The sequence below is a fragment of the Ranitomeya imitator genome, chromosome 6 (assembly GCF_032444005.1).
Source record: "Ranitomeya imitator isolate aRanImi1 chromosome 6, aRanImi1.pri, whole genome shotgun sequence".
Classification (NCBI taxonomy): Eukaryota; Metazoa; Chordata; class Amphibia; order Anura; family Dendrobatidae; genus Ranitomeya; species Ranitomeya imitator.
The window spans coordinates 377,715,578-377,731,075 of record NC_091287.1 but is presented as its reverse complement, the minus strand read 5'-3'; the positions used below and the strand labels follow the sequence as shown (position 1 = coordinate 377,731,075).

The 15,498-nt window shown below is 41.3% G+C and overlaps 1 protein-coding gene across 12 annotated transcripts in view; it reads right to left on the bottom strand.

Annotated features, from left to right (window-relative positions):
- MPPE1 (metallophosphoesterase 1) overlaps nucleotides 1-15,498 on the bottom strand; it is a 107,570-nt gene that overhangs the window by 8,899 nt on the left and 83,173 nt on the right. The window contains exon 11 of one of the 12 annotated variants that reach the window (XM_069731036.1): nucleotides 11,053-11,778. The exons of 10 other annotated variants lie outside the window; for them this stretch is intronic. In XM_069731036.1, the coding sequence (XP_069587137.1) occupies nucleotides 11,752-11,778 (27 nt within the window). In that variant the 3' untranslated portion in view covers nucleotides 11,053-11,751. Of the gene's footprint in view, nucleotides 1-11,052; nucleotides 11,779-15,498 lie in introns of those variants that run through there. One more of the 12 variants, XM_069731035.1, reaches the window with a different exon arrangement.

Sequence of the window (15,498 nt, the reverse complement as noted above, 5' to 3'; positions counted from 1 at the left end):
GGTGTTTGCTGAAGGGGTTAACTAGTGGGCCAGTTTTATAGGTCGGGCCGTTACGGACGCGGCGATACTAAATATGTGTACTTTTATTGTTTTTTTTTTTTTATTTAGATAAAGAAATGTATTTATGGGAATAATATTTATTTATTTTTTTCATTATTTTGGAATTTTTTTTTTTTTTTTTTTTTACACATTTGAAAAATTTTACTTTGTCCCATGGGGGGACATCACAGATCAGTGATCTGACAGTTTGCACAGCACTCTGTCAGATCACCGATCTGAGAGCAGTGCAGGCTGCTTCACAGTGACTGCTCTGAGCAGGCGCTGTGAAGCCACCTCCCTCCCTGCAGGACCCGGATCCGCGGCCATCTTGGATCCGGGCCTGGAACAGGCAGGGAGGGAGGTAGGACCCTCGCAGCAACGCGATCACATCGTGTTGCTGCGGGGGGCGCAGGGAGCCCCCCTCCCTGCACGATGCTTCCCTGCACCGCCGGCACATCGCGATCATCTTTGATCGCGGTGTGCCGGGGGCGGTCCGTGACCGCTCCTGGCACATAGTGCCGGATGTCAGCTGCGATAGGCAGCTGACACCCGGCCGCGATCGGCGGCGCTCCCCCCGTGAGCGCCGCCGATCGCGCTGGACGTACTATCCTGTCCGTGGTCATAGGGGCCCACCCCACCTCGACGGGATAGTACGTCCGATGTCAGAAAGGGGTTAACTAAAAAATAAAAATTCATACTTTTTTTATTTTACCAGTACTATGAAACTACCGTAAGTGATATATCTATATTTATTAGTTTGAGTATGGGATGTAATCCATGGACTGGCCCGATGTACTTCTAACCTGAACTCAGGGAAATAAGAGGCTGTTAAAGAAGCTCTCCTCCCATGAAAAATGTTTTCATCTTAATATATTGCAGTCATGATATGATATAGCACTGTGTACTTTCAATTGCTCATTTTGCCCTTTTACCCACTTAATTCTTTTGTTTTTTTTCCATTAGGTCTTTAATATCACGTGATTAAAAACTGACTAGCTGAATCCTTCTAGTTGTACCTCTATGTAGAAACAGGAGGTCAATTTTCCCTGTATGAGTCATAAGTCACTGCAAAAGTCAGGGCAGGGGCAGAGCAGCTGCATTAGTACTGAAGAGAGGAATGATTTCTGCATCGACTAGGAACTTTCAAAATAAAGAAAAGAGGAATTTGCTGGTCAGTGCTAAATAGTAGGACTATTGCAATACATTAAGGGGGTTAAAAATTTTGATGGGAGTGCTTCTTTAAGTATGAGGCAAGAGACCCATATGGCCAGTCTGTTTATGACCGTCCCAAGCGTGGATTGTGATTATATTGATGTCTGAATTTGCTTACCATATGCGCTTCCAGCAGGTGAAATAAGTATTCAACACATCACCAATTTTCTGAGTAAATATATTTCTAAAGGTGGCAAAGAAATGGAACCATACATGTCCATACATTAATATAAAAATGATAAAAGACAGAAAAAAAAGTATTGCGCACATGAAGAAAGAGATGCAAAAAGCCATAGAAATTCATGACACCAGCTGAAATTTCAGTAATTAGAAAACAATCCTGCCACTTAGTGAAAAATACCAGCTGGTTTAACCGATTGCCTACAAAACTGTGTCTCATTAGGCTGTGTGCACACGTTGCTTTTTTTTTCGCGTTTTTCCCCGATAAAAACAGCATACAATAAGCATCCCATCATTTAGAATGAATTCCACATGTTTTGTGCACATGCGTTTTTTTCCGCGAAAAAAACGCATCGCGGTAAACGCAGCATGTTCATTAATTTTGCGGATTTCCCACTACAAAATGCATTGGGAAATGTCTGGGGAAAAATGCGGCAAAAACGCATGCAGATTTCTTGCAGAAAATTTCAGGTTTTTCTCAGGAATTTTCTGTGAGAAATCCTGAATGTGTGCACATAGCTCCCTGGTTTTACCCATTATGAGAATGGTAAGGCTATCTCAAAACCTTCATAACCTTATTATTGCAAAATATACTGCTGGCATTGGTTATAGAAGAATTTTTAAACTAGTGAAGGCTCCAGTGAGCACTGTTAGGGCCATAATACGCAAATGGAAAGAACATCACTCCACTATAAACTGGCCAGAACAGGTGCTCCCTGCCAGATTTCACAGAGGAGTGAAAAGAATTTTCAGAGTTGTCCAAGAGCCAAGGACCACCTGTAGAGAGCTGCAGAAAGACCTAGAATCACCAGATATTTTATTGGAATCAGTTGTAAGTTTTGAACTCAACCTCCATAATCTGTATTCACACTCGCCACACAAGACTTTATAGCTGAACAAAATCATGTTTGAGTGCTTTTTAATGTTTGCTCAACATTTTGGCAAGCTTGTGAAATACTGTGAGAATATAATCAGGTCAGATGAGACCAAAATTGATCGCTTTGGATCCCATAATGCACACCATAATTTGAAGGTCAAAAGGCTCTGTCTTATCACGCAAAAAAAATACCATACCAACAGTGAACTGTGGAATGCTGAACATCTTGGTGTGGGGCTGTTTTTCAGCATACTGAACTGGTAAGCTTTACGTAATTGAAGGAAGGATGAATGGACAAATGTACCGGAGACATTCTTGATAAAAAAAAATCTGCCATCTACCAGGATGATGAAAATGAAACAAGGGTGGACATTTCAGCAAGACAAGGATCCCAAACACACAACCATGGAAACTCAATTGGTTTAGGAAAATAAAACCACTAGAATGGCAAGATTTCTGGCAAGAAGTCAGTACATCGTAAATCGCCCTTGCTGAGGAATTGAGAAAAGCACAAGAAGGCTAACATAGCAGCCTTAAAGGGAATACGTCACCTACTTTTTTATAAACTTCGGCCACCGCCATCAGGGGCTTATACAGCATTCTGTAATGCCCTGTTGAGGGCAGCGCAAAGTACTGCAGTGCGCAGGCGCTGGGCTTCTCGGACCTTTCCCGGCGCCTGCGCACTGCAGTACTTTGCCCTCAGCAGGGCAGATAAAGTACGCCTGCGCAGGAGCCGCGACACGATGCAAGGAAGAGGATGTCATAGCATGAAGATGGGAGGGACCGGACCGGACCGCCCATCGGACCCAGACCACCCCCCCCAAGTGAGTATTATCTAACTTGTTTTTCTTATCTTTCAGGTTCATTACAGAATGCTGTAGATAAGCCCCTGATGACAGTAGCCGAAGCTTATATACGAAAAAGTAGGTGACAGATTCCCTTTTTAAAAAAAATAATAATACAACCAAGATCCCGGTGATAATAGGTCTACATCACATACACCTTTTTGGGGGGTGGGGGGCAGTGGGATTTTTTTTTTAACCAAACCACTTAAATATAACCCTTTTTTGGAGGAAAAGTCACCATGACACATTCCCATGTAGCATACAAATGTAGGAATTGAAACTATCCCCATTACTTGGTTTGAGTTATTTTCACTCCACTCGCCACAATTTTTATGTAATGCAACAACTTTTATTGGGAGGGTTGTTACAATGTTTAACTTAACACTTTTTCAAACCTGAACTGTGAGTGATCATGTACAGTAGTGTTCAAAATAATAGCAGGGTATTCAAAAACATGAGAATCACAAAATCTACTAGTTTTTATTTCCAACATTGCACACTGTTCTCTAATTCAAAACCTGAAGAGCAATGTGTATAATTAATTTACTACTTTACAAAAAATGAACATTGGGCTGTTCTAAAAAATAGCAGTGTCTGCATTTGTCTTTACAAACTCACAATATGTACTTTTTTGTGGTTTTACCATTCCTGTGAATCACTAACCTAACATTTAGTTGTATACCCACATTTTTTTAGAACTGCTTCACATCTATGTTACATAGAGTCAACCAACTTCTGGCCCCTGTCAACTGTTGTTCCAGCCCAGGATGCTTGGACTACATCCCACAATTTTTTGGGCATTTGTTGGCTTTGCCTCAGAAATTAAATGTTTGATGTCACCCCACAAGTGTTCTATAGGATTAACGTCTGGGGAATTGGGCTGGCCACTCCATAACCTAAATTTTCTTGGACTGGAATCGAGATTTTGCATGTTTACTGGTGTGTTTAGGGTCGCTGTGTTGTTGGGCATATCCTCTTCAGTATAAGGCATCATGACGTCTTCAACTATTTTAATATATGTAAACTGGTCCATGATCCATGGTATGCGGTAAATAGGTTTGACACCATAGCGAGAGAAACATGCCCATATCATGATGCTTGCACCACCATGCTTCATTCAGAGTCTACTGTTGCTTGAATGCAGAGTTTGTCTGACGAACGGTCAGCCCTTGAACCCAAAAATAATTTTACTTTCATCAGTCCACAAAATGTTTTCCTTTTTTTTTTTTTTTTCAAAGGCCAATTGATGTGTTCTTTGGCAAATTGTATCTGCTTCAGTCCATGTCTTTTTTTTTTTTTTTACTGTGGGACTTTGCGGGGACTTCTTAGCAAGAGATTAGCTTCACACAGGCGTCTTCTAACTGTCACAGTACTCACAGGTAACTTGATACTGTCTTTGATCATCCTGGAGTTGATCATTGGCGGAGTCTTTGCCATTATTCCATTCATTCGAATGGTAGTCTTCCATTTTCTTCCACGTCACTCTGGTTTGGCTTTTCATTCTAAAGCATTGGAGATCATTTTAGCTGATCAGCCTATCATTGCCTGTACTTCTTTATAAGTTTTACCCTCTCCAATCAACTTTTAAGTACACTGTTCTTCTAAATAATGTCTCAAACATCCCATATTTCTCAGGCTTAAAAGGAGAAATGCATGTACACCATGCCCTGGCTTCACCCTTAAATAAGGGCCACCTGATTCACACCTGTTTCTTCACAGATTGATTGATCTCAATAATTGAACTCCACACTGCTATTATTTTGATCACACACCCTTTCAATTAATTATTCTAATACACAGGCTCAAAAACCTGCAGATCATGAATGCCGAGTCTGTTGGTTTTATTAGAATCTACTGCACCAACAGGTAAATTGTTAGACATGTGGTAATATAATTTATACCAAAAATATTGATTAATCTGGTCATATTGGACTGTTATTTTGAACACTACTGTACATATTTTAATGCACTTGTATAAAAACAGATCCTTGGATGATTTGTTCTAATTTTCATCCATGCTCCTTCTGAGTTTTCGGTATGATTTTTTTCTCCTGTTCATCTGCAGGCACCTTAAGGGCTCATTTAGATGTCAGTGATTTTTCAGCAGTGTTAGGCCGGCGTCACACTAGCGAGTTTTACGGACGTATGAGAGCAAAAAATACGTCCGTAAAGCACGCATTACACACGGCCCAATGATTCCCAATGGGTCAGGTCCTATCAGCCGTATATTACGCATCAGTATTATACGGCTTTCTACGGCCGTACAAAATCGCAGCATGCTGCGTTTGTCACCGTATTGCGCAAATAATACGCCAATGAAAGTCTATGGGGGCGAGAAAAATACAGATTACACACGGACCAGCAGTGTGACTTGCGAGAAATACGCAGCGGTGTTCTATAGAAAAGTCGGCAATTCAGTGCGGTGTACAGTAAAATCACACTGACCGTTTACAATAGAATAGGTAGAATAAATGTGTACACATAGGGGTGTGTATATATATATATATATATATATATATATATATATAGTGTCATTGAGACACATATGTAGATATATTAATATTTCATTCAGCGCTAGATAGCTTAAAAGCCGGTAACTCAATTGCCGGCTTTTGCCATCTCCTTCCTAAACCCGACATGATATGAGACATGGTTTACATACAGTAAACCATCTCATATCCCCATTTTTTTTTTGCATATTCCACACTACTAATGTTAATAGTGTGTATGTGCAAAATTTGTGCGCTCTATTAAATTTAAGGGTTAAATGGTGGAAAAAATTGTCGTGGGCTCCCGCGCAATTTTCTCCGCCAGAGTAGTAAAGCCAGTGACTGAGGGCAGATATTAATAGCCTGGAGAGGGTCCACGGTTATTGCCCCCAAACCCCCCCCCCCTCTCTGGCTAAAAACATCTGGCCCCAGCCACCCCAGAAAAGCCACATCTGGAAGCTGCGCCTATTCTGGCACTTGGCCACTCTCTTCCCATTCCCGTGTAGCGGTGGGATATGGGGTAATGAAGGGTTAATTTCACCTTGCTATTGTAAGGTGACATTAAGCCAGATTAATAATGGAGAGGCGTCAATTATGACACCTATCCATTATTAATCCAATAGCATGAAATGGTTAAAACACACACACATTATTACAAAGTCTTTTAATGAAATAAAAACACAGGTTGATGTAATATTTTATTAGACTCTTAATCCACCTGAAGACCCTCGCTCTGTAACAAAGTAAAAATAAACAACTATATCCCATACCTTCCGATCTGTCACGTCCCACGATGTAAATCCATCTGAAGGGGTAAATAATTTTACACCCAGGAGCTCTGATAATGTAGCTATGCTCCTGGCTGTAAAACCCCAGCGAATGAATGTAAAGTAGGTCAATGACCTGCAGTTACCTTCGTTTGCGGTGATGCGCCCTCTGCTGGATGTCTCTCGAGCGTGGGAAAATATTCAGAAAAGTTCCCAGGCTCAAGTTCATATGAGGACATCCAGCAGAGGGCGCATTTTGGGAACATTTCTGCGTATTACGGCCGTAAAATACAGACCGTATTGTCTGACGCCGAGTGTGACGCCGGCCTTAGTCTGCCAAAAACCAGGAGTGTAACATACAGAGAAAAACTAATTGGAAGAATGAACCCCTGTTCTCCTGGTTTTGGCATAGTGAGATTGATGAAATGCACACATATAAGATGAAGCTGGGCACATGCCCCCAAATTCAGTGCGCATGCCCAGGGAGCTGACTGGCAGGGAGCAAGCACTGGATTTGCTAGGCAGCTGCCGTGACATAGAGCCAGTAATAGCAAACATACTGTGTTGGGTGTGCATAATATGAAGAGGACCCTGACTGACATGATACAAAGCGCCACCCTGATGACAAACGGAAGGTCTGTGATGCTACTTTCTAATGATAAGTATTTTCTCTGAGTAAAAACCATGTTGGTGTAACAAGACATTGGGGGAAGATAAATACAAAAATGACATGACCGATTCCCTTTAACTGCATTACCCTCTGTGGCAGGCGTGCCAGTGATCAGTGTATTATTATTATTTATTTATATAGCACCATTGATTCCATGGTGCTATACATGAGAAGGGGTTACATACAAATTACAGATATCACTTACAATAAACAAACTAACAATGACAGACTGATACAGAGGGGCGAGGACCCTGCCCTTGAAGGCTTACATTCTACAGGATTATGGGGAAGGAGACAGTAGGTTGAGGGTTACAGGACCTCCGGTGTTGGTGAGGCGGTAGCTTCGGTAGTGATGAGGCGGCAGCGGGGTCAGTGCAGGCTGTAAGCTTTCCTGAAGAGATGGGTTTTCAGGTTCCGTCTGAAGGATCCGAATGTGGTTGATAGTCGGACGTGTTGGGGCAAAGAATTCCAGAGGATGGGGGATATTCGGGAGAAGTCTTGGAGGCGGTTGGGTGAGGAGCAAATAAGTGTGGAGGAGAGAAGGAGGTCTTGGGAGGACCGGAGATTACGTGAGGGAAGATATCGGGAGATTAGTTCAGAGATATATGGAGGAGACAGGTTATGGATGGCTTTGTAGGTCAGTATTAGTATATTACTACTGTACCTTCCAGGAGGAGGCTATGCAGGTCTATGAATCAACTTGTACAGCCATATATACATGCACTCATTGTGTATTTGTGCCCATTTATACTTTTACTGCCCTCGTTTCCTTTCTGTCCTCCTCATGTTTGTTGCATTTATTATTTTTCCCTTGTGAATATACACAGATGATAATTGTCTGACATAGCGGAATTGCTATTCACGTCTGTTTTTGTCAGCCCCATAAATATCGGATGAGGCATGAAAGCACATGCTTGACCATCGCAAAATTCTGATATTCACAGCGGTCATATGATCAGTGGATGGTCCCAATAGCCAGACCTTCGACAAGAAGACGTTTCATTTTTGCAAGATCACATTTTGGATTATGTCAGAAGTCACAGAAGGAAAACCTTTGTCAATTGTGGATAATGAACAACATTGGTGCTAATAGAAACACAAACAGATCTTTGGAGCGCTTCAATAATATACGAAAGGGATTGGGGGTTACTGTATAATCATTTACTCTACTCCTATTACTGTAAACCCTCCATACACGTGACCGTTCTCGGAGTAATCGACTGCTAGTCAGCTAGCAATCCATAAAGGAAAACTATAAAAATGTGGTAGAAAAAGAGAAACAATAAACTGACCTCTCTTATTTATGTGTTAGAACCAGGCCTACATACATGCCGATGTGTCTAAATGCAACACTGCAATTAATTTGTTGCAATGTCATATTGCAACTTACCGTCACTGTGACACAGGATCACAAATGTTTCCGCATAGCACAAGATGCACTTTGCAGACCTTGTTTTCAAAGTGCCTGGATTGTTTTACAGCAAAATTGCAGCAGTAAAATGTTTTTGTTTTTTTTTTACACACGTGTGAACCCAGCCTTACATTGCACCAGCATACATAGTGGGGGAGTGGTGCCCCGAGTCACCACAGTGGCAAAGCACTGGCTGGCCATGCTGGAGACAAGACAATCATTTTGCACCTCCTACCCTGCCAGCAGCCCCTACCACCGGTCCAGTACTTGAACCCCTTATCTTCCAAACACATTTATTGTACTTTAAAAGGAAATACACATGTGTTATAGTTTGCTTTTCAGCCTTTAATATTTTTGAATTAAATCTAACATTTTAAAAATAGTGTTCTCATTCTAATTGTGTAATTCTATAATTATATTTTCATCCCAAACACATTATAGCATATGTATTTTTTAAATTTTTTTATTGCACATCAATACATATTACAAGCAACCTTTATATTAGAAAAATTATATCCAGAACCAACCCACCCCGTCTACAGCAGAGGAAAAAAAAAGTCAGGTTATTACATATTTACCAACAAAGAGAAGAAAAACGGTGCACTGAGGTCTCAAAACATAATGAACTTAAAGGGACTCTGTCACCTGAATTTGGAGGGAACAATTTTCAGCCATAGGGGCGGGGTTTTCGGGTGTTTGATTCACCCTTTCCTTACCCGCTGGCTGCAATATTGGATTGAAATTCATTCTCTGTCCTCCATAGTACACGCCTGCGCAAGGCAAGATTGACAGAGGTGAAGTGACAGAGTCCATTTAAAGATACTTAATAGGTAAAAAAAAGAGCAACACAATGGAGGACCACATGACTCGACGAAGCTAGGGTGAAATGCAGGACCACATATCATTAGTGTCTTTCCTACTATAAACATACGTGCTTCAATACTGTTGCTTATTTTTAGAACAATTATCTTTCCATTAGGGTATAACAGTCATTTAAGCAGGGCTGTGGAGTCGGTAAGCCACAGTTGAGACTCCGACTCCTGGATTTTATCAGGTTCCGACTCCGACTCATTCATAAATGGCCAGTTCGTAACAATAAATTTACTGTTGTCAAATATTAACATTGTGCTTATTCAGTTTCTCACCATCATATAAGTAATCAGACCACTTAGAGCAAAAACTATATTTATTAGAATACAATTAGAATATAGCAAATAACTTTTATAAACTTTTCTAAACTCTTGTAAGTAAATATGCAATAAACACTGTTATGCAGCTAATAAGAAATCTATAAATTTGTCCTCAGAAAAAGTATTGCCTCTGTCAGATCCTCCTTCATGGATGCCCTCAAATCTGATCTAGTTATTTTGAGAGCAGAGAACAACCTCTCTACACTAACTTGGGTTGGTGGCAAAGTAGTAACCACTCGGGCAACATCTCTGACAATGTCAGGATACAGAGGAATCTCTTGTTGCACTGTTATTTTTGATGAACGGTCAAATTACTCAATTTCTTTTAGTGCACATGAAACATTCTGCTGAAATGTACTGGCTGTGTTCTTTGATGGGCATGACTCTTCTATGCGGGAACGCTTTGCACGGTCCTTGTGATCCAAATATTTTTCTAAATTAAATTCTTCATCAGTTGATGAGGGTGAAGATGTGGCAGGACGACCAAATTCTTGTTCCTCCTGACTGTTCTGCAACCCTTTCATCCTTACTGCTATTTCAAACAGAGCTTCTTTTCCTTTAGTTAGCTGTTGATCATCTAGAAGAATCCGATGCATTGGGTCTACATAAACAGCTGCCAAAAGAATGTTAGTTTGTAATAGTAGCTCCTCTCTCCGTTTCATTGATGTAGCAATGCCACTTGCAATTAACCCTCCTCTTTGGGACAGGCGAAACATCAGGTTCTTCCACTCCCTTAAGGAAATACCAGGAGTTAAGTCCTCTGCTTGTAATTGTTTAGTCACTGTAAATGGGTGCTCCAGCAATTTTTCCAGCTCAATCACCTGATTCCACTGACTTTCATTTAGCGACAGTTGAGGGTTAGCCATGTCTACAAGAAAGGTTTTCAGTTCAACCAATCGCTGAATCATTAAGTAATTACTGTCCCATCGTGTGGCTTGATCAATAATTGCCCCTTTTCCAGCACGTCTCTTCAAAATGGAGTCAACTTTAGGGGTTCTGGCAACAGTAGCCAATTTTCTCACCTTGCCAATCAGTGCAGCAGCATGTCCTTCTTGCAGACTGTCTCTTATAGCCAGCTGTAGCGTATGCACAAGATCATCTAAACTATCATGTTGCTGTTCATCTGAAGCAACTTCAGTTTGCTCCTCAGTTACAATACTGTGTTCCTCTATTTCAAACATTTCTGTGTCTGTGGACCCAGAATGTTCTTCAAGCTGCTGGTCACCATCATTACTCTCATTCATTAGCTTAATAGTACTTATATTTGAAGCATTGTCAGTTACGACAGAAAGAACTTGCTCTTTTTTAAGTTCATAGTCTTGCAGAACCTTTTCCACCAAGACCTGGAGAAACTCACTGGTGTGATGAGCTTTGGTGTCTTACTGCCAATGTCTTGGTAACTATTTCATTTTTGTCACAAACAAATCGGACATTGATGGCAAAATAGTTCACTCTGTGACGTGTGCAGGCATCCATTTTAAGAAACAGAAATCGTCCCTTGAGAGTTTTTTAAGTTCTTCCTTTTGTTTAAAAGCTTCTTTGATTACTAATCTTCTAATACTCTCTCTCTCTCTCCAGAGAAACACCAAGCTTGTGGGCCATTTCCCCATTCAGACACATAAAAGCTGGTCGTGAAAATAATGAAATAGGCACATTTAAAAAACAGATCATAGAGCTTGTTGTAAAGCAGTGTATCTACTGTCATTGTCACAGTAACTTTGTCAGTGACAAAATATCTTGCAACTGATGGCTGCAAAGTTCTCTGCTCCTTTGTTTGGCTGGAAGAGCTGGGCACTGGTTCATTGGTTTGGATGCAGTCTTTCTCATCCACTGCTTTCAGTACTTCTGGATGAAAGCGCTGTAAAGGTCTCTTTAGATTAGAAGCTCTGGTTGGAGCATTTTTATCTTTGCCTGAATATGCATGGATCTTGGCTTCACAGCATTTATTTTCGTCTGGATCATTTGTCATACACTGACAGACAATGTTTTCGATCTTGAGTGATGGTGAAATGTTCAAATACAGCTGATTTCATGTGATGCTTCTTTGACACTCAGGTTTTTAATTCTGCATTCACAATCGAAATGACAATTGTTTTTCCTAAAAACAATTGTACAAAATTGCCAGGTCATACAACTGATATAGTGGTCAGTAATACTGTTATTCCTCATGTACTCACTTAACTTTGTTAACTGATGCAAAGTTTGTTGAAAGGATAATACTTCTTAAGGTACCTTCACACATAACGATATTGTTAACGATATCGTTGCTATTTGTGACGTAGCAACGATATCGTTAATGAAATCGTTATGTGTGACAGCGACCAACGATCAGGCCCCTGCTGGGAGATCGTTGGTCGCTGAATAAAGTCCAGAACTTTATTTCGTCGCTGGACTCCTGCTGACATCGCTGGATCGGCGTGTGTGACACCGATCCAGCGATGTCTTCACTGGTAACCAGGGTAAACATAGGGTAACTAAGCGCAGGGCCGCGCTTAGTAACCCGATGTTTACCCTGGTTACCATGCTAAAAGTAAAAAAAAAACAAACACTAGATACTTACCTACAGCCGTCTGTCCTCCAGCGCTGTGCTCTGCACTCCTCCTGTACTGGCTGTGAGTCGGAAAGCAGAGCGGTGACGTCACCGCTCTGCTTTCCGGCTCACAGCCAGTACAGGAGGAGTGCAGAGAAGCAGAGCGCAGCGCTGGAGGACAGACGGCTGTAGGTAAGTATCTAGTGTTTGTTTTTTTTTTACTTTTAGCATGGTAACCAGGGTAAACATCGGGTTACTAAGCGCGGCCCTGCGCTTAGTTACCCGATGTTTACCCTGGTTACCGGCTTCGTTGGTCGCTGGAGAGCGGTCTGTGTGACAGCTCTCCAGCGACCAAACAGCGACGCTGCAGCGATCCGGATCGTTGTCGGTATCGCTGCAGCGTCGCTTAATGTGAAGGGGCCTTTACAGTCTTCCTCTTCTGAGTAGCAGCTGTGAGATGCTTGGAAGACGCACACCAAACATCTAGTCTAGAGGAGGAGCTTTACTACTAAGAATTTGCAACACATTTTCACTTTCAGTTTCATACATTGTAAGTAGGGGGGTTGGGGCAGCATGAGGTTAACCAAGTATAAGATTAGATAAAAGCAGTGGAGAACAGTGACACAAAAGAAGTAAGAAATGTCTCTATCTCCAGCAGAACTGCTTATCACTGTTGTTCATAGTTTGATAGAACATATATATTTGAGTAAGGGTACCGTCACACTATACCATTTCGATCGCTACGACGGTACGATTCGTGACGTTCCAGCGATATCGTCACGATATCGCTGTGTCTGACACGCAGCAGCGATCAGGGATCCTGCTGAGAATCGTACGTCGTAGCAGATCGTTTAGAACTTTCTTTCATCGCTGGATCTCCCGCTGTCATCGCTAGATCGGTGTGTGTGACACCGATCTAGCGATGCGATCCAGCGATGCGTCCGCTTGTAACCAGGGTAAACATCGGGTAACTAACCGCAGGACCGCGCTTAGTAACCCGATGTTTACCCTGGTTACAAGCGTTAAACTAAAAAAAAACAAACAGCACATACTTACATTCTGGTGTCCGTCACGTCCCTTGCCGTCTGCTTCCAGCACTGTGACTGCTGGCCGTAAAGTGAAAGCAGAGCACAGCGGCTGTGCTTTCACTTTCACTTTACGGCCGGCAGTCACAGTGCGGGAAGCAGAGACTGCAAGGGACCTGACGGACACCAGATGTAAGTATGTGCTGTTTGTTTTTTTTTAGTTTTACGCTTGTAACCAGGGTAAACATCGGGTTACTAAGCGCGGTCCTGCGCTTAGTTACCCGATGTTTACCCTGGTTACCCAGGGACCTCGGCATCGTTGGTCGCTGGAGAGCTGTCTGTGTGACAGCTCCCCAGCGACCACACTACGATTTACCTACGATCACGGCCAGGTCATATCGCTGGTCGTGATCGTAGGTAAATCGTATAGTGTGACGGTACCCTAACAGTTATAAAATTCATATGAAAGTTCAATTATGAAATAGTAATACATTTTTTTTTTCAAGTCGGAGTCGGTACATTTCTACCAACTCCAACCAAAACTAACTCCGACTCCACAGCCCTGCATTTAAGTACAGTGAAATTGAAAAAAAAAAAAAAGCGCAATTCCACAATTGTTTTTTGGTTTGACTTTGCCATGTTCATTAACCCCTTCAAGATCTTGCCCTTTTCCGTTTTTGCATTCTCGTTTTTCACTCCCCTCCTTCCCAGAGCCATAACTTTATTTTTCCATCAATATGGCCATGTGAGGGCTTGTTTTTGCGGGACAAGTTGCACTTTTGAACGACTATTGGTTTTAGCATGTTGTGTACTTGAAAACGGTGCGGTGAAATTGCAAAAAAAAGTGCAATCCCACACTTGTTTTTTGTTTGGCTTCTTGTTTGGCTTCTTTGCTAGGTTTACTTAATGCTAAAACTGAGCAGCCATTATGATTCTCCAGGTCAGTATGAGTTCATAGACACCAAACATGTCTAGGTTACGTTTTATCTAAGTGGTAAAAAAAAAAAATCCAAACTTTTCTAAAAAAAAAAAAAAAAAAAATTGCGCAATTTTCCAATACCGGTAGCGTCTCCATTTTTCATGATCTCTGGTTGGGTGAGGGCTTATTTTTTGCGTGCCAAGATGATGTTTTAAAGGATACCATTTTGGTACAGATACGTTCTTTTGATTGCCCGTTATTGCATTTTAATGCAATGTTGCGGCGACCAAAAAAACTTAATTCTGGCATTTTGAATTTTTTTCTCACTACGCTGTTTAGCGATAAGGTTAATGCTTTTTTTTTATTGATAGATCAATAAAATTCAGAACGCGGCAATACCAAATGTGTAGGTTTGATTTTTTTGTTGTTGTTTTATTTTGAATGGGGCGAAGGGGGATTTAACCCCTTCATGACCCAGCCTATTTTGACCTTAATGACCTGGCCGTTTTTTGCAATTCTGACCAGTGTCCCTTTATGAGGTAATAACTCAGGAACGCTTCAACGGATCCTAGCGGTTCTGAGATTGTTTTTTCGTGACATATTGGGCTTCATGTTAGTGGTAAATTTAGGTCAATAAATTATGCGTTTATTTGTGACAAAAACGGAAATTTGACGAAAATTTTGAAAATTTTGCAATTTTCACAATTTGAATTTTTATTCTGTTAAACCAGAGTTATGTGACACAAAATAGTTAATAAATAACATTTCCCACATGTATACTTTACATCAGCACAATTTTGGAAACAACATTTTTTTTTGCTAGGAAGTTATAAGGGTTAAAATTTGACCAGCGATTTCTCATTTTTTACAACGAAATTTACAAAACCATTTTTTTCAGGGACCACCTCACATTTGAAGTCAGTTTACGGGGTCTATATGGCTGAAAATACCCAAAAGTGACACCATTCTAAAAACTGCACCCCTCAAGGTGCACAAAACCACATTCAAGAAGTTTATTAACCCTTCAGGTGCTTCACAGCAGCAGAAGCAACATGGAAGGAAAAAATGAACATTTAACTTTTTAGTCACAAAAATTATCTTTTAGCAACAATTTTTTTGATTTCACAATGGTAAAAGCAGAAACTGAACCACGAAAGTTATTGTCCAATTTGTCCTGAGTACGCTGATACCTCATATGTAGGGGTAAACCACTGTTTGGGTGCACGGCAGGGCTTGGAAGGGAAGGAGCGCCATTTGACTTTTTGAATGAAAAATTGGCTCCACTCTTTAGCGGACACCATGTCACGTTTGGAGAGCCCCCGTGTGCCTAAAAATTGGAGCTCC